At 44.8% G+C, this 20,740-nt stretch overlaps 3 protein-coding genes across 3 annotated transcripts; 1 reads left to right on the top strand and 2 right to left on the bottom strand.

Moving 5' to 3' along the window:
• Positions 1-2,593: 2,593 nt before the first annotated feature.
• rchy1 (ring finger and CHY zinc finger domain containing 1) lies at positions 2,594-6,806 on the top strand (the record flags this gene model as incomplete). The annotated part of the gene is given in 10 exon segments (XM_084467965.1): positions 2,594-2,615; positions 2,618-2,685; positions 3,745-3,864; positions 4,005-4,120; positions 4,471-4,549; positions 4,652-4,696; positions 4,822-4,880; positions 5,145-5,174; positions 5,345-5,465; positions 5,820-6,806. Coding segments are annotated over 10 exon segments (1,005 nt in total). The 3' UTR covers positions 6,165-6,806.
• Positions 6,807-7,232: 426 nt separating this feature from the next.
• On the bottom strand, positions 7,233-9,742 carry LOC311343268 (uncharacterized protein; the record flags this gene model as incomplete). The annotated part of the gene is made up of 3 exons (XM_084468146.1): positions 7,233-8,402; positions 8,505-8,590; positions 9,679-9,742. The coding sequence occupies 3 exons, from the start codon at positions 9,740-9,742 to the stop codon at positions 7,233-7,235; spliced, it is 1,320 nt and encodes a 439-aa protein (XP_084324272.1).
• Positions 9,743-10,789: 1,047 nt separating this feature from the next.
• lrp13a (low-density lipoprotein receptor related-protein 13 a) lies at positions 10,790-20,480 on the bottom strand (the record flags this gene model as incomplete). Its single annotated transcript, XM_084468147.1, has 21 exons — positions 10,790-10,819; positions 10,905-11,010; positions 11,265-11,637; positions 12,339-12,572; positions 12,735-12,842; positions 13,110-13,232; positions 13,340-13,892; positions 14,385-14,585; positions 14,813-14,977; positions 15,089-15,290; positions 15,739-15,922; positions 16,216-16,428; positions 16,681-16,885; positions 17,183-17,373; positions 17,668-17,797; positions 18,172-18,404; positions 18,576-18,791; positions 19,129-19,359; positions 19,690-19,905; positions 20,134-20,289; positions 20,423-20,480. 21 exons carry the CDS (start codon positions 20,478-20,480, stop codon positions 10,790-10,792), a joined length of 4,128 nt encoding a protein of 1,375 aa, XP_084324273.1.
• Positions 20,481-20,740: the final 260 nt, after the last annotated feature.

The following is a 20,740-nucleotide window of genomic DNA, read 5'->3' on the forward strand; positions in this document are numbered from 1 at the left end:
ATCCCTGTAGATTATTTAAAGGAAGTCATCTTGGAGTGGTATTATGGAGAAATACCACTGCATATCTTATAATGCCATGGCTTTTTAATTTAAGTAGAAACACAACATTATTGGACATCCCGCATATGGACATTTTACATCATATTTCAAAATGGTTTTTTTGCTTGGCAAACATGAACAACACGAAGGGAAAGCAATGAGTAGCCATATACAACAGAATGAAGGCATTATGTGTAAGCCTGTTTCCTATTGTGGAGGTGGCAGTCAAGAGCACTAACATTTAGGGGTAAAGTTACAGTCCCAATCTTGATTCTTGAAGACATTAATGTGACCTAAAACATATTCACACCCACACATTTGTTAATGCATTGCATAATGTTGCGTGAGGCTGGAATCCTCTTATAGGACAGATTATTGATATGCTGATTAAAGATAATCCAGTATCAGATCGGGGCGGGGACAGAGTGTGTGTGTGTGTGACTAACCTTCACTCACCCTCTCTTGTGCCAGACACAGCCCACAGACCATAGCCAACCCTACCTGTTTATGACTCACCGTCACTCAACAGATTAAAAATAACCTTATTTTAAAGAGAGCTGCAGTCTATCCAGTGAAATATGATGGAAATGGGAATTACGAATTATGTTTAATCTATCCCCAATCATTTTATAAATAAGAATATAGCATTTGGAGGGTACTCTGAGCATAGGTGGCCCCAGTGCGAATTTACCCGCTATTCATGACAGTGATAATGCCATTCCTCCAAAATCATATTACTGAGTTACGGTATATTCTAGTACTATCTACAAGTTCTATGTTTCCCAATCTACTTGGCATTTCTTGATTAAACTCCTCTTCCACCAAACTCTACTGTTCTGTCAGGAACAATTGTTTGCAAGATTTGCCAGGAAAATTCTCCAGAAAGCAGCTTAGTAGATCAAGAATGTAGGTTATAATCACCATGTGGAAACAGTGGGCGATAGAGGACATCTGGCTATAATCCTTCTTGATGCACATATATACATACTATATACAAACGGCAAAACCCAAACACAGATTTATACTGAAGCAAATCACTTCCAAGATGTTTTGAATTTTAGAAATAATTTAATTTGTATACCTTATGTAACATTTTAGATGTTATAAATTCAAAGTTGTCTACTTTCCATAAACTTATTTCAATGGCTTTTTAAACTAAAAAAATTAAGGCGGTGATTTGCCTACATTCAAGAGGCAATAATTGGAGTAAATGTGGTCGGTGAGAGGTGGATTTAGATATTCAGCAGATAATTAGAATATAATTCAATGTTTGGCTTGGACTGAGCAGCTGATAGATGTGCAATATATATTTGCCTCATGAGATAAAAACTGGACAATTTGGGTAGGTGGCCTATGGACAAGCAGTAAACACCAGACTTTAAAAAAACGAGATGACATTGAAGCCCTTAAGGATCATCTGTGGTGCATATAAAACAGCCCCAGTGACAGGTAAAGATGCGGGTAAAGATGAGGGGAAATGTCATTAGAAATGTCAAGGAAACAACTTGCATTTGGTTCATTCATTTAGAGGTGCATAATGTCCATTGAGGAGCCCTGGAGCCAAGTTGGGAGAAACGAATGACAGATTGTTTTGGATGGGTGTGGGAAAATTAGGCATTTGAAATGGGGGTGTCAGGGACTAATATAGCACAACCATTGTATATCCTGCTTAACCACCATGGCCTCTACCATTGTGTGGAGTAGTCCTAGAATTACTAGATGCCGCTAAAGATATGGAGGGGAAAATAGATAATGCCATGACTTGTATATCAAATCAAGATACTATGGATCCCTTAATGTGTTTGCATAGGGGTCAAAAGAGGAATAAAGTGGAAAGGTGTGTTGTACCAGAATTTTATTTCGAAATGAAAAAAGGAGATCACCAGTAATCTTATCAGTATAAAGATGGTGGCCATAAGCCTAGCATTACAGTGGGTAGAGGAAGTTAGACCACTTCATACTTTGATTTGTTCAGATTAATGCAGTATGGAAGAGTGTACTTTCTGAAGGGGATAGTAGTTAACATTATATTGGTTCCAGTGTTGGTGGTTGGTTAGTGGAAAAGTAAAAAGCCGATAAATGGGAAAAAGATTTAACCAAAGTAGACCAGACTTCAGTTAAGCAGAAACAAAATGTATTATAAAGAGAAAATATAAAAACAAATGGCAGAGCGAGTAGGATGAGAAAGTTAAGGGATGAGCAATTTAATATATCAAATAGTACATTTTTTATTTTAAAGAAGCATCCGAAGGGGATGAGGTGCACCATCGCCAGCTGAAAGAAATTGAACTTTTATTGTTTAAATTGTAAAAATATAAAGATCAGAGAGCAATAGTAAAATAACTGAGAAGTGAAGTACAAATTAGTAGTAAAATATTTACTAAACCACCATGAGTGCTTTAACTTACAACATGAGTTTCTAAAAATAACAACATTGATCTTCTATGGAATTGAAGATATCGTTCGTTTTGTTTATTTGTTTTGGTTTGTTGTTTATAAGAAGTAGGATCCCTAATTCTTCCTCCTGTCCAGACGGTGGCAGTAAGGCACCGAAATGTTGTTTTCACCGCTAAAAACACTAGAAGAAGAAGGAGAATGGCTTCCCCTCCTGGATGTGAACATTACGTCCGCAGCTGCTTGTTAAAAGTGAGAATATTTCAGAATTGTGTACAACATTTTCCGTGAAACAGCTTGCTACTTATCATACGGCTTAGTGCATGGCTACATTTAACCCCATGTGTGACCCAAAACATCGGCGTATAATCATAATCATACGCAGTCGTTTGGGTCGCAAGGTGTTTCCATTGAAAATCTTATAAACTTTATAAGTGACTTGTGTCTGAAACGTGTTTCTACCCACTTCCCTGTCTATCAGTGGGATTTTAACATATGCTACGGGTCCGCATGTATGTCCTTTCGTTGCCCGTGGTGGAAGCTGGTTGTTTCGAGGCGAAACAAATGATTAAATTCATCAAATGTCCCCGAGACCGTCAATGTTTTGGTAACTTGACTTGAACCATGGCTGTGTGGTCGCTCGCTTTAGTGATGCGTACAGGTGGGGCGTCTGCAGGAGGTGATACCACGAAACAACTGACTAGATGACCATGTTTGTACAGAGGCTTTTACCAAAACATTGACATTTCGTGGATTTGAAAGTTTAACCTTATATCACCTCGGATTAGACCGCCACCCCGCAGGTGTGGGGACTTAAAAGGACATCTATCCATTGACACGAATTAAAGAGCAACGGCGGGTTAGTTGCTCTTTCCACCGAAGATATCAAGGATTTTTTATTATTACTTTTAAATAAGAAGCATACTACTGTAGTTATATGGGCTGTATTGAGCCATAATATTATAAGGGATAACACCGACGTCGTCACCTTTACACAAAGCAGCTCGGGGTTGTCAATCAGCTGTCAAGGTTTCATTCTGCACAAAGCTGTCAATCAGCATGCTTCCAGCAACTCTGGCATGTCACGTGGGTTATTCCCCTAGTGATGCATATGTGTGAAATTGTATTTGTTCACGTTACTTAGTATTATTGGTCTAGCTGTAATTCTAAGCCGCACATCATGAAGATTGTTTGCACGTTGAATTCCTCCTTATTTTCCCACACTTAAATGAATTGAGGTCTCTATGCTCCCTCCGGCAATGTGTATGTGATGTTGGTGGTCCTTTGCTTTTCTTTCATGTCTTCTCCTAGGCGCCATGCTGTGGCAAACTGTATGTCTGCAGACTGTGCCACGATGCAGAGGAGAACCACCAGATGGATCGCTTTAAAGTCACAGAGGTGCAATGCTCCGACTGCCTGACAGTGCAACAGGTAGGGCTAGTGACCACCTCGGGATTCATGTTATGTTTAACAATACCAATTCTTAGCTGCCTGTCATTGCTGAAATTCTCAACCTTCATGTAAACCAAATGTGCAGACCAATGGTTGACCGTGTGTACATCTCTTTCTAGGCCCAACAGACCTGCCAACAGTGTAAGGCTGAGTTTGGGGAGTATTACTGTGATATATGCCATCTGTTTGACAAAGATAAAAAACAGTATCACTGTCAGCCATGCGGCATATGCCGGTAAGCAGCAGTATTAATACTTATCTGAAAGAAGTAAATGTAATGCAGTCATGTTTTTAGCATTTTCCTATTGAGACAAAATATATTTTATTGTTATACCAGGAAATAGGTCACCTTGCCAAATCAAGGCACTCATATGAATTCAGGGGAAGGTCAATTAAGATGAGGGAAAGTGGGTTGAAAGACATTACATGTAGAAATTTAAAATGAATTGAATGAAATGACATGTAGCATATGACCAGGTGGTCAGAATAGACCCCCGCTATAAGGGCCTAAATGAGCGCCTTATAAAAACTTATAAAAACAAGACATGGAGCTGCCTCATCCATGTCTTGTTTTGAACCCTGCAGGATAGGACCCAGAGAGAAATATTTCCATTGTGACAAGTGTAACCTCTGTCTCGTCAGTAGCATGAGAGGAAACCACAAGGTCAGTTTCAGTCTTCATCTTTATAATGCCAAGAATAATCGTCAGTTATCCTTAATTATTTTGTTTCATTAACTCTTACTGTTCTTTTATTGTTTATTTTAGTGTGTTGAAAATGTTTCTCGGCAGAACTGCCCAGTGTGCATGGAGGTAGGATATTTATATTCACATCTCAAAGAGGGGATTTGGTTTGAATGAATCCCTATGTTTGGTATTGTTAATGTGATTATTTAGATTTGTTTTATAATTATATATTTTTGTATTTAATTTCTAAGGATATCCACACTTCGAGAATCGGAGCTCAAGTTCTTCCATGTGGTCACCTTCTACACAAGTACACGCTGTTTGGTTGTCAATATTTCATTGTGATTATAACGTGTTGTTCAACTTAATTTAATGAGATATATAAAAGAAATGTAAACAATTTAAACATGATAGAAATGGGAAAGAAATCCTTTTAATGCGGTATATGTACGACTTTCCTTCCCATATGTATTTCTTGTATGGCATACATGCATTTAGTGTAATAACAGTTGGTTATTAAGGATTATTTTCAGATCAACTCTTATTAAATGTGTTTACGTTATATTCTTTTTAGGACATGCTTCGATGACATGATCAGGACTGGGTAAGTCTTTTGAAGGATCCATATTTAACTAGAAATAATATGCATTATTATTAGTATTAGTGAATTGATCAATATGACTAAATCAAAAAATGGCAGAAATGGGTATTTCATGTCAGTGTGAACCACTGGGATAATAATGATCTAATAAAAGCTGTCATATTTTTGGCCAGTGCGTACCGCTGTCCTCTGTGCATGCACTCTGCCTGGGACATGGACACCCACTGGGAGCACATCGACAAAGAGATCGCCCTGTCCCCCATGCCCACAGAGTACCAGGACGCCACCGTCAAGGTCAGTTCACATCTTAACGTGTCCGCTGAGACTTGGCTAGAAGTGGCTGTTATGCAGTCGACGAAGGCTCGACATGGTTTAAAAAAAAGTACTGGGATGCATTTAACTTGACGGCCTTGGGAAAAGGGACAATACAAGTGAACTATTTGACATTCATTCGTATGCACACTTAAGCAGCAAACAAATAAACGATGTGATGTGATGGTAAAGCATACCGTTTCAGCTTGAGATTGCTCTCATTGAAACCCCCAAGGTGTATTCGGCTCTCATGTTATCATGCCATGTCCTCCTGGTACATGAGCTCCCCTGAGACTGGACCTCCCGTTGACGTCACGTCCGCCCGTATGCTTGCAGATCATCTGCAACGACTGCCAGGCCCACTGCACGGTGGCCTTTCACGTGCTGGGGATGAAGTGCACTGGCTGTGGCTCCTACAACACAGCCCAGGACGGCGGCCTCATCCAGCCTCCACAGCCGCCAGCACCGCCTCAAGACCAACAGCAGGAGGAGGAGGGGGCGGAGGAGGCAGGTCCCGATGAGGCGGCGGCGGAGGGGGGGGAGCAGCAGCAGGAGGAGGAGGAGGTAGAAGGAGGTGAACCCCTTGAGTTTGAACCGGACAGTGACAGCGATGAGTGGATGGACGCCGAGGCCGAAGAGGAAGCCGAAGAGGAAGCCGAAGAGGAAGCCCAAGCCCAGTAACCTGCACCCCCAACACCATTAAACCCCTCTCCCCCCCCCCCTCCTCAGACACATGAACTCCTCCCAAATACACAAAACTCAAATCAACTTCAACTCTTCCAGATATAACTTCTCCCCTATTATGTATCCCCCTCTCCCTCAGTGTTGCGCTTTTATGCTACGTCTTAAAATAACACTTTTTCATTTTCTACATTAAAAAAAAACAACAACCTGGTACTGTTGCACTTTGTTTTCCGCATGATCAAGTGTTCAATGGGGGATTTCTCTGGCTGTAAATTGAAAGTTTCTGACCATTATGAGCAACGATCTGAGAAGTCATGGCTGAATAACACACACTTGCAGTTGCAGTGTCCTTTCAAATGGTGAAATCTTTGATCGCCTTAATCGGTTTGCACTTGTGTTGTGCTGAAGGCTTAACTATTTATTTATGTTTCTTACACTTTAAGCATGGAGACGTTACACTAAGTAAAATTCAGTTTACTTAGTTGACATGTTGTTTTGCCATTGTACACGGTCAGTGCCGCTGCAGTGGAAGTGTCTTATCGACTTCTATGCTTTAACGACCAGACCTTGATTTTTTCTTTTTTAATTGTTTGTCATTTCTTTCAGAGGATTTATGGTTTAATATGGAAAAAATAAACTCATGTGATTAATAAGAAAATCCAGGCAGTGTTTACTATGATTTGTTTAATATTTAAGCACATTCTAATTGAACTACAATATATTTTTTGTATTGCTCGTAAACATGCAATCACATATACAATTAAAATTAAAAAAACAGGAAGCAATAGCACCAAAAACCATAGGATCAAACTTCCTGTATCATTATTCAAGTCAGTTTTGATTATTTTTTGTAAAAGGTAAACTGGTGAATAGAATCAGTGTTTCTTCTCAAAAGGCTTCAGTTTCATAACAGGAAATCTAAAACAAGTTTCATCCAATAATATGTGTACACTAGCTAAATTTACCTTCCTAATTTCAATATAAAACTCAAAGCAGCGGACGATACAAAGTGAACGGGAGAAGCCAATAGTAAACATATGATTTTGATCTGTTTCCCACTATACGTTAGACATCACCTCTAAGTGGCCCTGCTTCTGCTACTTCTGTTTTGCATGCTGGAGAGTGGATAGTGAAACAGATGGGAATGCCTGCGGCTGCCATGGCACATAAGTCTGGCATATGCTGGGGGGAGATGTGGATGTGTGGCGAAGATGTTGACATGGTAATGTCTGGGAAGGGTGTAGCAGTGTCCGTGGGGAACATGGTAACATGTAGCGGATCTGCTCCGGCGCCAACGTCTCCAGTGACGGACCCTGTCTCTGTACAGGCGTGTCTATTTGAGGCTGCGACTTCGGGCACTGCATATGCAATGTCCGCATTGATGGGATCTGTATTTGGCATGCTCGGCGTGACAGCTTCCCCGAGAGGGGTAGGGGTAGGTGGGCTCACCGGGTCGGGGATCCCGGTAGAGGTCGGAAGGTTTGCGATGTCAGGCAGAGCCGAGGGAGTGGCTGGCAGGTGTGAGGTGAGAGTAGGGCCAGTCGCTAAGTCGGGCAGCGGGGATTCGCTGTAGAGGGGGTCAATATTTTCCTGGGCGTTGGGGGTCGTTGGCGCTTCCATCCCTGGCTGGGGCTGATCCGCCTGGGGCTGTTCTGCCTGGGGCTCCTCCGGCATGTGCGGCTCTGGCCGGGGCAGCTCTGGCTCTGCCTGTTCCGCATGGCACTGCCCCGGCTGGGGCTGCTCTAGCTTTGCCTGCTCTGGCTGGCGCTGCTCCAGCTGGGGCTGTTCTGGCTGGGGCAGCTCTGGCTGGAGCAGCTCTGGCTCTGCCAGCTCTGGCTGGGGCAGCTCTAGCACTACCGGCTCTGGCTGGGGCAGCTCTAGCACTACTGGCTCTGGCTGGGGCAGCTCTAGCACTACCGGCTCTGGCTGGGGCAGCTCTAGCACTGCCGGCTCTGGCAGCTCTAGCACTGCTGGCTCTGGCTGGGGCAGCTCTAGCACTGCCGGCTCTGGCTGGGGCAGCTCTGGCCCTTCAGGCTGTGGCGGAGGCTGCTCTGGCCCTACAGGCTCTGGCGGAGGCTGCTCTGGCCCTACAGGCTCTGGCAGAGGCTGCTCTGGCCCTACCGGCTCTGGCTGGGGCAACTCAAGCTGGGGCTGCTCTTGCTCGGTCTGCTCCACAGAGCTCTCTGCCTCCTCCTCGGAGATGGAATCACTGGACTCATCAGACCCTCCTTTCACCTAGGTTTGTAGTGAAAACAATGGTTTACAATAATGTACACAAGACATAGCTTTGACTGCTTCATACAATTGAGAAACATATCACATGAAATCCATACTTACAGGCTTGGAGACCGCTACACCAATGATGAAGAAAACACAAAACAAGGTCCTTTGAAACGACAACATGGTAGTCTCTTTGGTGTTGGCTGAAAGAATTAAAGAGTACATATGTTACAAAGCCAGATGAACCATCCTGCTTGAAAATATTCTCTATTCAACTTGCTGGTCTGGTCTGGTTCCCAAAGTGCTGTTCTTCTACTGCTAGTATCACTATAGGTTTCATGTTACCTTCAGAAACCATCAGACACGTGTCCTTTAGTTAACTGTATTAATGAATTATTACCTGCATAATATAAATCAAACAAAGGGTATGGGGAATACAACTAGTGATCCAATTAATTGCATATAACATTGCTGATAATCAGTTTATCAGTAAATGATGCCAATTACCCTTAACATGCTACCAGAGCCAAGAGTGATGTCATTTATCATAAAGTGAAGGGACATTAACCAAATTTAAGCACTTCTAAATCGAAATGCATCAAAAGTTGAATGAGCAATTCATAAATTAAAAAGATACCCTGTAAGTAAATATATATGTATTTATAAATCAACCATTTTCAGCACCAAGTAAAACACAATGGAAGTATTGATCTGTGTTGTCCCATGTAGCCTACTCACAAAAGCTAAATACGTTTTTTTTCATGACTTGATAACGAGCATTGAACTTACCTTTATTGCTTTTATCGTCTTATCCTGCTGGCATAAAGCCCCTCTAATAGCCAAAAAAGATTTAAGCTTAGCTTCCCCAGTTTGCTTTGCACCAACAGTCTTGCACTAACAATCTGAATGGCCCCTCTCCTTATATACTGCCACGCTGTGACAAGAACGTATCATTCATTGCTGGCTAATTGCTGTAAAAATATTTCCTTTCTAGACCTGCTGCTTCCTTATTTTATGATTCACTAAAATAAAACCAAGGCATGATCAAATTAGAGATAAGAGGATAACACAAGTATTGTTGGTTGGAGGAGACAAACATTTTGCGGTTTGTCAAATCATTCAACTTGATTGCATATCACGACGACACTCTTGCTGTTGACCCGTTGAACCCCCAGTGAAATCAAAAAGACTCGACACAGCAAAACAGACAATTGACTTTGTGGAACCATCTGTAGGGAACAATAAACACAATTGACTACAGTAATTAAAAAAGCACCGAAGTGTAACTCACACTCCCTCCAGAGGAGCCTGTCAGTGAGGCCGTGTCTCCGAGGAGCGGTGGGTGTGTGCGACATTGCAGCCACCCGTGAACGTGATGCTGGAAGTGCGGGATGTGGGACCAACATACCAGTGGGGAACTGTACTTCCCTTTGTCCTGTGCCCCAGCTGCTTGTCCCAGGAGATATAAAGATGGGCATGTACCGCAGTCTAGATGTGGAACTCCCAGTTTGATGAGGGGGTGTAGACTGAGCCAGCTGATAGAGGGGCTATTTGGCTCCATTGTTCCCTACACAACGCTATTGCACACTATTTAGAGAGTAAGTATAGGGGGAATGTAGACGCATTATGTCCTGGAAAGCCATCAGCGTGAAAGAAAGCTTGAAATAAATACTTAATTACCCTCATATAGATATAAAAGATATCTCCATGTGGGTTTCAAAGTGTTGGTGAACATTTATTGACCAAGATTTTTGCGGCAATTTCATCTAAAACCTTTAAGATGGTCTCGACTCATTGTTTTGAAGCGCCCAAGGTGATCTGCTGCTAAAAATTGGGCATTTCTCGTTAATACAATGATGTACTTAGAGATACAATGTAGGCAATAAAGTGGAAAAAAAGCTTGCATAGTACTTTGATTTTATTGAAGACTTGACTCAAACACATAGCGCCCCCTTGAGGCAGTCTATTGCTATCCAGAAACCCCATTCGTTAAAAAAAAAAAAAAAAAAAAAAGCTTTTCCGACTTTCTCGCTTTTTCAAAATTGAGGGTGTCTATGACTATCATTTCGCCATACTTACGTAACCGTTTTATAAAAGCAATAGATCACTTCAGTTAGTGAAGTGTTCTCATTATACCAGTTAAGCCCGGGATGGAAGAGCCGACGACCTCCAACGCCCAGGAAAATATTGACCCGCTCTAAAAAATGAGCGCATACCACAGCCTGTCGTAATCTATTGCTTAATTATAAAGGACTTCACTATTCTAAATCTGATCAGTTTGTCAATTTTGTGGTCTAATCATCTATTGTAAAAAAATTAAAAAAATCCCAATTAGGAGCACAATGAACAGTTAATTAAAAATGTTTATTTAACAGAAACACATTTTGTCAGTATTGAGTGTGTCAACATTGGTCCACAGGAGAGCCCACTTCCTGCGGAGAAGGAGGAGGGTTAACAAGGTCATTCCTATAACCAAACTGTTGAAGTAGAGGAGTTACTGAAGGGCAGTCTGCCCACCTCTGCCACAGTGGTGTCCGGTGGTGGGGGTTGAGTCCTAGGGACCCGCTCCGCGTCCTTCTCACAGACAGTCAGACCAGTTTCCTTCATCACATGACCAGTTTGGCTGGGGAGCACAATGAATCAAAAATAAAGTCATCAAGGCCCAAGACTTCTGTAGCACCGTCTTAGCATGAACTGGTAACCTAGTAGCAGCATGTATCCCAACATGAACAGGTAGCATTTCATCATGTTACAGCACTGATGTAAAATTGCTGAGTTGCACTATTTAAACAAGCAAATTCAGCTAGTCCAGTGTCAGGAACGTTTCTTGATGTGATCAAACCTTCTAGCTTTTCTCAACAGAACACAAATGGAGACCTTGCATTGTTGGACCTCCTGCTCCTCTTGACGACGATCCCGAGAACGGCCGTGAGCACCAGCAGGCCAACGACGAGACCGGCCACCCAATAGACAACGGGGCCCGAGAGGGTCTTCAGGACGTGGTCCTCACAGGCCGGCCCGCTGTAGCCCAGCGCACACGCACAGCCCACCGTATGGCCACCGAGGTCCACGCAGTCGCCGTTCCCGCTGCACACAGTCTCTCTGCAGGTCCTGGCCTCCAGGTTACTCAGCTGGTCGTCGTCAGCTGTGGCCAGGGTCGGGGCCTCTGGTCGCGGTGCGGGAGGGGAGGACTCTGGAGGCTTGGTGGCAGGGGAGGCCTCGTCTCTCCACCCGGCCTTCAGATGGACACCTGAGACGGGGGAGGTAGGGAGCTTGTCAAATCTTTGTCCAATCTGTGCTTTAGGAGACTAATCTTAAGCCAAAGGGTACTTTCAGTGGATTCATTGCCCTTTTTGATTATACAATTCATTAAAGGGATATGCAGAGCTTTCTGTAAATTGGCGTTTGCCTGTCATAACCAGATTCAGACAAGTGGTTAAATTCCATATTCATCATTGTGCATCCATAAGGGGAGTTTGCATTAGCCACTTCAATTGACTTCCAGCAGCCTAGCTCATGTTCATGCGAGGGGGAACACTTTATTACTTCCCCAAAGATTTCCAACATGTTCTGAACAGTCACTTATTTTTTCAACGATTTTTCCAGTATCACCACAACAAGATTGTAGTTCGTAAAAATCTGGCCCCATGATTATAAGGCTACCCCTGACAGGGCATCCCTCCACGTAGACTATCCAGCCAGACGCAGCTGACAATATAATTGCACCAGTGTCACAGACCGCTTGATAATCACAGCATCAAATTATCTCTGTTTGTAGACAATCCTTGACTGGCACTTGTTCAAAACGAGTGCCAGCAAAAGCTGCTCAAGGATGCCTACAAGACATTATGGTACTTCGAACCCACCTCAACTACCCTCTTCCCCTTAATCAAAGGCATCTCAAACCAAGCCACCCATGAGGCTACATCCCAGTAGGTCCGGCCCACTCACAGTTCTCGTCCGAGTGGTCGGGGCAGTCGGCGCGGCCGTTGCAGAACTTGTCACTGGGCCTGCAGAGCAGCCCGTCCAGACAGAGCTGGCTGCCGGCGGGACAGCCCTGGGCCGGGGCGCAGTGGGTGGTGTTGAGCGCCACGTGGTCGTGGGCACACCTGCACGTCCGGGACCACGGCACAGCCAGGCACAAGTGCTGGCAATTTCCGTTATTCACCGCGCATTGGTTGGTACCTGCCAGAGGAAGCCAACGGTTATATAAAAAGCTTATTTTGAGTTTTTGATATTGGGCAATTTGGTGCACGTATGTAGTGTCCGGAAACGCTACATAGGACATGGAAATCCTGTTATCCTTTATAATTTTGTGTGTGCGCGTGCGCCACATTTTTCACATACCAGTCTGGCCTGACTTGCTGTACGCCTTTAAGCCGACCACAGCGGTGCTGACTTCAAACCACATCTGCTTCTCTTGCTGCCCATCTCGGTACCATAGTTTGGTCTTGTCTAGACGAAAAGCAACACAACATGTTTTCCAAGCAAACAGTGCCACCATTGGGTTGAATAAATCTCAGTCGTGTGAGGTAAAGTTGAGATCCCAACTCTTGGGGAATAACATTTTTGTTAACACTTTGACAAAGTGCATTTTTTACACCGCTTGTATCATTAGATACAAGCTGTCAAGTTATAGTGTTTGTCATTTGTAGAAATAACAACTTTTTCATTATCTGATGTTGATCAGCAGTGAAGCAAGATATAAAACGATCCCATTACCATTATTATTAGTCATCCAGAGGAGCACGTCATCACTGAAAGTGATGGCAGTAAGCCCGCTGCCAACCTTAAACTCTTTGTAACTGGAACCGTCCACCCTGATGGAGCAGATGGAACTAGAACCTGGAATCCACCACGATTAATTAACAGCTTTACAAACGAGACCGACCATCCATACTTTACGCCCCCCTTTGTAATAAATGGACATTGAAGGCAAAACCAAATCTTACTCGTCTCAGCCCAGAAGATTTCCCCGCCATTGTTGGCGAAGACCAGCGACGTGGGCCGCACGCCGTCCTGCCACAGAGCCCCCCGCTTGCTGCCGTCCATGTTGGCACACTCGACCGCGCCCAGGGGCCCGGCGTTGCCCTGTCGGACCAGGTTGACGAAGCACACTTTGCCGCTGGGCGGATGCACGGCGAGGCTCTCCAGACTGCCGATGGCCTCCTGGACGAGCACTGCGGTGTGGGCGCCGTCAAACGAGGTGACCTGCAGGCGGGGCTGCATGGTGCTGCTCCAGTACACGTTGAGGGTCAGCCAGTCCAGCGCCATGGCGGTGATTGTGCCGCCCAGCAGCTTGAGGAGCTGCCCGCGGGGGGACAGGTTGCCGTCCTGCAGCTTGAAGAGCCCCAGGGAGGTGGTGCCCGTGTCCGTCAGGAACAGCGCTCCTTCCCGCAGGCTGTAGTCGAGCATGGTGGCCTCGTTGACGTTGTACAGGGGCAGGGCCAGGTGCTCGGGCCACTGCTTCAGCTCCACTGCCGCGTGTCGAGCCTGCAGGTAGATCTAACCATACACAGCACTTTACTAGGATACTCAACATGACAACCTTTTTAGTCACAATCTAAATTGGTTGTTGCTCTGGGTGCAGTCCTCCCAACTGTACTATCAACTATCAGACATTTTGATGCAGAAGCAATAAAATCTTTTTTTATATTTTCTGGCAAATTATTGATTTAGTTCGCAAGAAGCAGGTTAATGTTCAGTGAGCTAATTTGCGATCAAGACCCCTCCGTTTTGCGTCTGGGTCCTGTATCACCCCGTCAGGGGTTTTGTTTTGCAATAATGACCGGCTCTGTGTTCATTATCCCTTAAACCATTCATGTCAACGTGGGTTGGACCCATAACTCTTTGCACAAAATAAGTTTTACCGTAGGCACATGCATTAAAGGCAATAACTTGGACGTGGTTGAGGGGAATACAGCAAACATTCGACTAACTAGACGTGACCATCTAAAGCCAGCAGACAAAAAAGAACAAACAATTTCTGATACAAACCTGTGTGACTGTAGAGGGGGACAGCATCAGCAGGAAGGCTGAGTTCTTCAGCTTGGAGCAGGTGAAGCCATCTTCAGCCAACAGCAGCCCAGAAGGACACTTGCACATGGCCTTGAAGCCTGGGGCCAGCACACACAGGTGGGAGCAGTGAGACTTTTCACAGGGATTCTCCGCACCCATCTGGAGCAGCGAATGAATGATCTGCAACCCAGTTTCAAAATGGTATTTGGTGATCTTTGTAGATTAATCACAAATGTCAGTAACCAACAACAAAGCATGTGTAATAATGAGTCACTTAAGAATGTTGCCATTTGAGTGTCCTCTTTTCTGGCTTGTTGGGAGCCCATTTAGTTGGATTATGTTGAATTACTATGAAGATTTGCTTATAAAATTTATTTATGATTTCAGAAGGCTGAATTCCCCCATACCTTAACATCAAAAGGTTGTTTGGGTCGCTTAAGGAGAATCTGATAGTTTCTGCCGGTTCCCTTCTGTGCCACCTGCAACACACGCCGCTTTGCATCGGACCAGTAAAGCAGATCATTGAACACCGCCAGAGAGAAGGGGTTGGTGGTCTCCTTCATCTGTAAGATCTGTGCAGCACACAGATGCAAACACAAAAGTCCCAGAGCAAACCAGTCAGGGGAGGTTCAATAGATGTGGCTTGTTTATGCTTTGTAATCCTGAAACCAATCGCTTTCCACCTGGATGTCCTCTCCGTCCAGATTGGCTGATCCTATCGCCTTTAGCCTCTCATCTGTCCAATAGACTCTGTTGCACATCGTGTCCACAGCAATGCCCCCAGGCCAGCCCAGACTGGTGTTTACCAGCTCCCTCCGCTCAGAACCATCCATCCCAGCTCGCTCGATCTTCGCTACATTTCCGATCTCGGTCCAGAACATTAGCCTGGGACAGGAAAGAAAACAACTCAATATGTATGGAGGAGATTCAGGCATTGCATGACTAGACCAGTTCAGTATTGGGCCCCTTCTTGCACCATCTGCTAAAGTTTAGCAATTCTTAATGTTCTGCGATAAACACTGCGTTTTGGGTTACTTGAAAGCACTCCAGTTTTATAGATGCAAAATTTGCAGTGTCTAAAATGGTTTGCCTAAAATAAGACAAAACACATTTTTTAACATTCTGCATTAAAGATAAGGAGGGATAAAACCCAAACATACCATGGCTAAATACAGTCCATTGTTTGAGTGTCATCACCCATTAAAGAGGTCTGGACTGAGTTTTTTATATTATGCAGGTCTGAAGGGATTTAAGATTCAACTGGCAGGGAAGACTGCATTTCACAACAGTTCACTGTTGATGTTGCTGACAAACAAGACTGCACAAAACAAACCCCTTTTGTGGCATTAGTGTCAGAGATCGAGGTTGGTCCATGTCTTCATCCAGGATAACGCTGTAGTCCGGTGCCCTGGCAGTCGCAGTGTTCAATCTGACGGCAACAATCTCACTTTTGACCCCATCAATCCAGTACAGGTTCCTCCCGAGCCAGTCCACGGCAACAGAATCTGCCCGCACGCCTGTGGATGGGGCGGGACGGGTCAGATGTGACTGTTGCATGCACAGAATTATTCACCGTCAAGAGTTGTTATATTGTAATGTAAATTAAATATTGTGGGTAGATGCAGGTTGAATTGGCATCACTAAGCATAATACATCAACTGTATTGATTAAGGCTAATCGATGGAATTGTTTTAAGTTAGCAGAATGAGTTACGCATTGACACATGGTGTGCTCGCAGAGTAAATCTGTTTGTCCTCTAATCCAGGAGGTTTCTAGTTCAAAATCCTCGAGCTGTGTTGGTGTGTGTGACCTCTGAGTAGGGTGCCCTTCGTCTTTTGATCCAGCGAGGACCACCGGATGCTTTCAGAGTCCAGGCTGGCCCAAAACACCTTCTTCTCCCTCCAGTCGTAGTCCAGGGACAGGATGGCCTTCTTTGCTGTGGACGGCAGCACGTCTAGACTACCACTACGCAGGCCAAACAGGATCAGGTCCGTCTGGACTGATGACAGCATAAGTGGCTCTCCTGCAGGGGGTGAGGGCAACACAACTTTCTCAGCCATAATTCTGGTTGAGCCGGTTCTGGGCCGTTAGTGTGGAATACATAACCCGAGGACATGCACGTGCAAGAGTTTTCCTACGACACTGCCACATTTCTCACTGAATGTAATCTCTTCCAGTGTTTACCAGTGTTTAAATTTTTGTAGTAATTTAAACTCTTTTACTATTTCAATGATATGCCCCATGCAGCAATCCAGGCTGCGACCACATCCATCACCTGTGATCTTGCAGTGGCAGCCGTCCGCCTGCATGACATAGCCTGGGTGACACTGGCACTGGAAGGAGCCTGGCGTGTTGACGCAGAGGTGAGCGCACACGCGTAGGAGACTGTCTGCACACTCGTTAACGGCGGCACACTCGTCAACGTCAACACAGGTGTTGCCGTCCTCATCGAACTTGAAACCTGGGGTGCAGTGACATCTCTACACAAGAGTGGGGATTATTTGTTGTTTTTAAAGCAAAGAACTCTAAAGAACACGTAAACAGATGATAGGTCAGCGTTATGGTTTGAGCATTTCAGAAGTCCTTGCCTCTGATCAGTAAGAGGATCTAAGGACATAAAAATTAAATACAATTCTTTATCCTTTGAGTCATTAAGATGCGATATTCCAAATTCCCATTTTTAATAACGCTTTTTTTTTTGGTCTTTTGTCACATGCCCCATGTTAAACACTTCCATTACAAGACTGCCCTACTGACGCTGAAGCTTCACTCCTTACCGGTCCCTGTGGAGTGCTATGGCACATGTGTGAACAGCGGGCGAAGTCTTGGTCGGTACACCTGGTCAGACAGGCCCCGCCCTCGTCTGAGCCGTCCGCACAGTTGGTCATTTCATTGCACACCTGTTCCAGCGCCAAGCACTCCTGGCTGCCACACTGGAACTGGTTCGGAGGGCAGGAGGGCGCGTCACCTTGGCACAAAGCTACAGTCAGAAGGCCCCAGTTTCACCGGGCAACATCCTGGAGCAATCCAAAAACAGGCTCATTGATCACACGTTTTTAGGTATGCTGGGCTAGGGCAACTCTCAGCCCAAAGACTCAGTGTTTGAACCCACAGTCTACCTGTAAACATCCCATAGCAGGATGCCTGTATCCCCCCCATCTGTACATTTATGACAACTAAACCTGACTTGAGTCACTAACAAGTGGCTTTGGATGAAAAATTGCCATCAGCCCATTTTTGTGCAAGTCGTTCCACCCCTCACATGCCATCTCGTCACTGCCATCGTCGCAGTCCTTCCTGCCGTCGCAGTGCCAGGACTTGGGGATACACCTGGTCCTGGAGCTACAGGTCCACTGGAACTCTCCACATGTCAATGGAGCCACAGGACAATCCTGGAAAGACAAGTCCTCACATTACCCGGACACCGTACCGTTTCTTTGGATCAGCCAACTGGACTTCTGATAACTTCCATCCTTCAATTTATACGACTGCGATGAGTAATGATTTTAGAAATGTACATTTCAGTACAAGACATTCAAGTACAGCCGTCATTAGTACAGTGCAGTTTAGTTTCACTAAAATTCAAACTAAAATTAAAATGATTCCATTCCTGAGCCAGAATTGCCATTTTAGCGTAGGGCACTTGAAGTGAACTTGAACTTGAAGTGCACTTGTTAGTTTTAAGTTGTAAGTTAATTTTACACCCAGCCCCCGGCACCAGTATCAGCACTAAACTGAGACATTGTACAGGCCACCCCACCCATACCTTCTCATCCGTGCCATCCTTGCAGTCCTTGTCTCCATCGCAGACCCACTCGGGCACGAGGCACTCCTTGCTCAGGGGACAGAAGTGCTTGGTGGTGCAGACAGACGGCCTGGTGCAGCTCTTTTCATCCGAGTGATCCCAGCAGTCAGGGTGTCCGTCACACCTCAGGGTGTCCGCCACACACTGGCCACTGGCACACTTGAACTCACTGATGCTGCACTCCTGCTTATCCTCTTGGGGGAGGGAAGATACAAAGCGCTTTTAGAGTTTGTCCATTTCAAGAGGGCTACACTAGAAGTCTAGATAACGTGTGTGATTGCTGCAAGCAGTTTAAGCAACCAGGAGAATTCTAGTCAGGTGATACCCTGCCCTCTCCCTCCCTCCCTTATGCCATGATATTTTACCACAGTTTGCTTCGTCGCCACCATCCAGGCAGTCGCGTTCGCCGTCACACAGGAAGCTCTTGGGTAGACAGCGGCTCTGGTCGTCACACTGGTGAACACAGCCTTCAGAGCGCTTGGAGCACTCCAGCTCATCTGAGCGGTCCTGACACTGTGGCACACCGTCGCACACCTGCTCCTTCTCAATGCACTTTTTACCATGGGCACACTGGAACTGACCTTGAGCCATGAATATGTATGGTTATTAGTCACTTTGATTACCTTGGGAGAATTACATTGTATTTTGACATTGATGAACCATTACCGAAAATGGCAATATTCACACAGCTCATCCCTTCTCATGATCATCACTTGAGGCAATATATTTAGACTGCATACTACATTCCCCACCGCTATTAGCTGGTTTGAGTCAATTAAAAGTCACACATTATCTTTACAATATATTTGATACATTTTCTTACCCCACAGAAAACTGGACTGAAACTATGCAAAACAAGGCTGCTAGATGGCAGTGTCTGGCCAAATTCGACAAAAAAAATTAAAACATGGCACTTACTTTTTTGGCAAGTGGTAGAACATTCATCCTCGTCTGAACCGTCTTTGCAGTCCCGTTCTCCATCGCAGATGTGGCTGTAGAGGACACAGTCTGTGCCGTCACGGCATGGTTTGGCGCCCAACAAACACTTGATGGGGGCAGGCAGGCTAGGAGTATGTACCGGGTTTTCAGGGGCTGAAGGCAACGGGGGTAAGGGGGCTCCGTTTTTCTTCTGTTCCGCTTCCATGTCCACTGATGGATGACAAGGGCAGACATGAGAACACATGCATCAAAGAAACCCCAGCAAGACTACCGAAGACAAACATATTGAGGTTAAAGTATTGGGGCAATTAACACATAATCAATCGTTTTTGATTGGACATTTAAGTGCCAGAAAAACTGCACTATAAAATGCTAACTGCAACTCCTCACCATATGAAACAAAGATTTTGGACTTTGTTATATATAAATGGCACAGTCCTAATGAGGTGTGCATAGCGTAATCCTGCTGGGCCTGCCTAGGGACATTTGGTTCAGTGTTGCTTTGAGGAAAACAACAATTCAGTCAAATGCAGGCCCTACCACAGTTTTCTTCATCACTGCCGTCCGCACAGTCCCTTTCTCCGTCGCACAAGAAGGTCTTGGGCAGACACCGGCTCTTGTCTTTGCACTGGTGGGCACAGCCATTCCCTGCCGCTGAACACTGCTGTTCATCCGAGTGGTCCTGACACTGGGACTCGCCGTCACACACCTGCCCCAGGTCGATGCACTTCTTCCCGTGGGCGCACTGAAATTGGTCTGCTTGAACAGTCAACCGCAATTTCAAGTTATATTGCAAGTTTGTAGTAGTCATAATGTAGTTGATAAGCTGTGGGTGCAGAAATCTGACCTAACGTTCAAGCAACAATTGCCGAACGAATGACTATTAAATAAAAGGGTTATTTTACCATGCACCAGAATAATCAGAACGCTAAAGAAACTATTCGATGAAAAAAATACTGTAAACATTAGGTCATAAAAGTCCACCTTTTCCGCATCCGACATCACAGTCCTTCTCATCCGAGCTGTCCCCGCAGTCGGCCTCTCCGTCACACACGTGGCTGAAGCGAATACACTCGGAGCCGTCATCACACAGTTTAGAGCCAAGGCCGCACTTCAGGGGCGCTCTGCCAGGTAACGCCACTATTGGTCATGTAGAGGGAATAAAAGTAATTTATTACCACTGATTCGACTATTTAACTGGCAATGGGCCCTGCCTCGGTTTCTTAAACAAACGACTGTTTTATTTTTTATACTGAATAAACAGTTGGCTCACCTCTCAAGAGCAAAATAAATTGCCATAGCAGTATACAAAAACGCAGACATACTGCCATGGTCATGAACAGGACCGAACAAAAAAGTACTTGACGCTCTAAATCTTGATTGTCTGTTTTGACGCGTTTTATAATGATGTCAGGTGATCTCAATAAAAACTAATTGGGTAACGGGGACGATTGATGGGTGGTTGGAATGTATCGTCAATTCCAGGTAATTAAATAATATGTAATGCATTTTATTTTTGGGCATAAGTGTTGAATGGAAGATTATTTTTATTTTTATTTTTTATTTAAAACCATAAATGCTTGAAATCATT

The sequence above is a fragment of the Micromesistius poutassou genome (genome assembly GCF_964030765.1).
Source record: "Micromesistius poutassou genome assembly, chromosome: 5".
Lineage (NCBI taxonomy): Eukaryota > Metazoa > Chordata > Actinopteri > Gadiformes > Gadidae > Micromesistius > Micromesistius poutassou.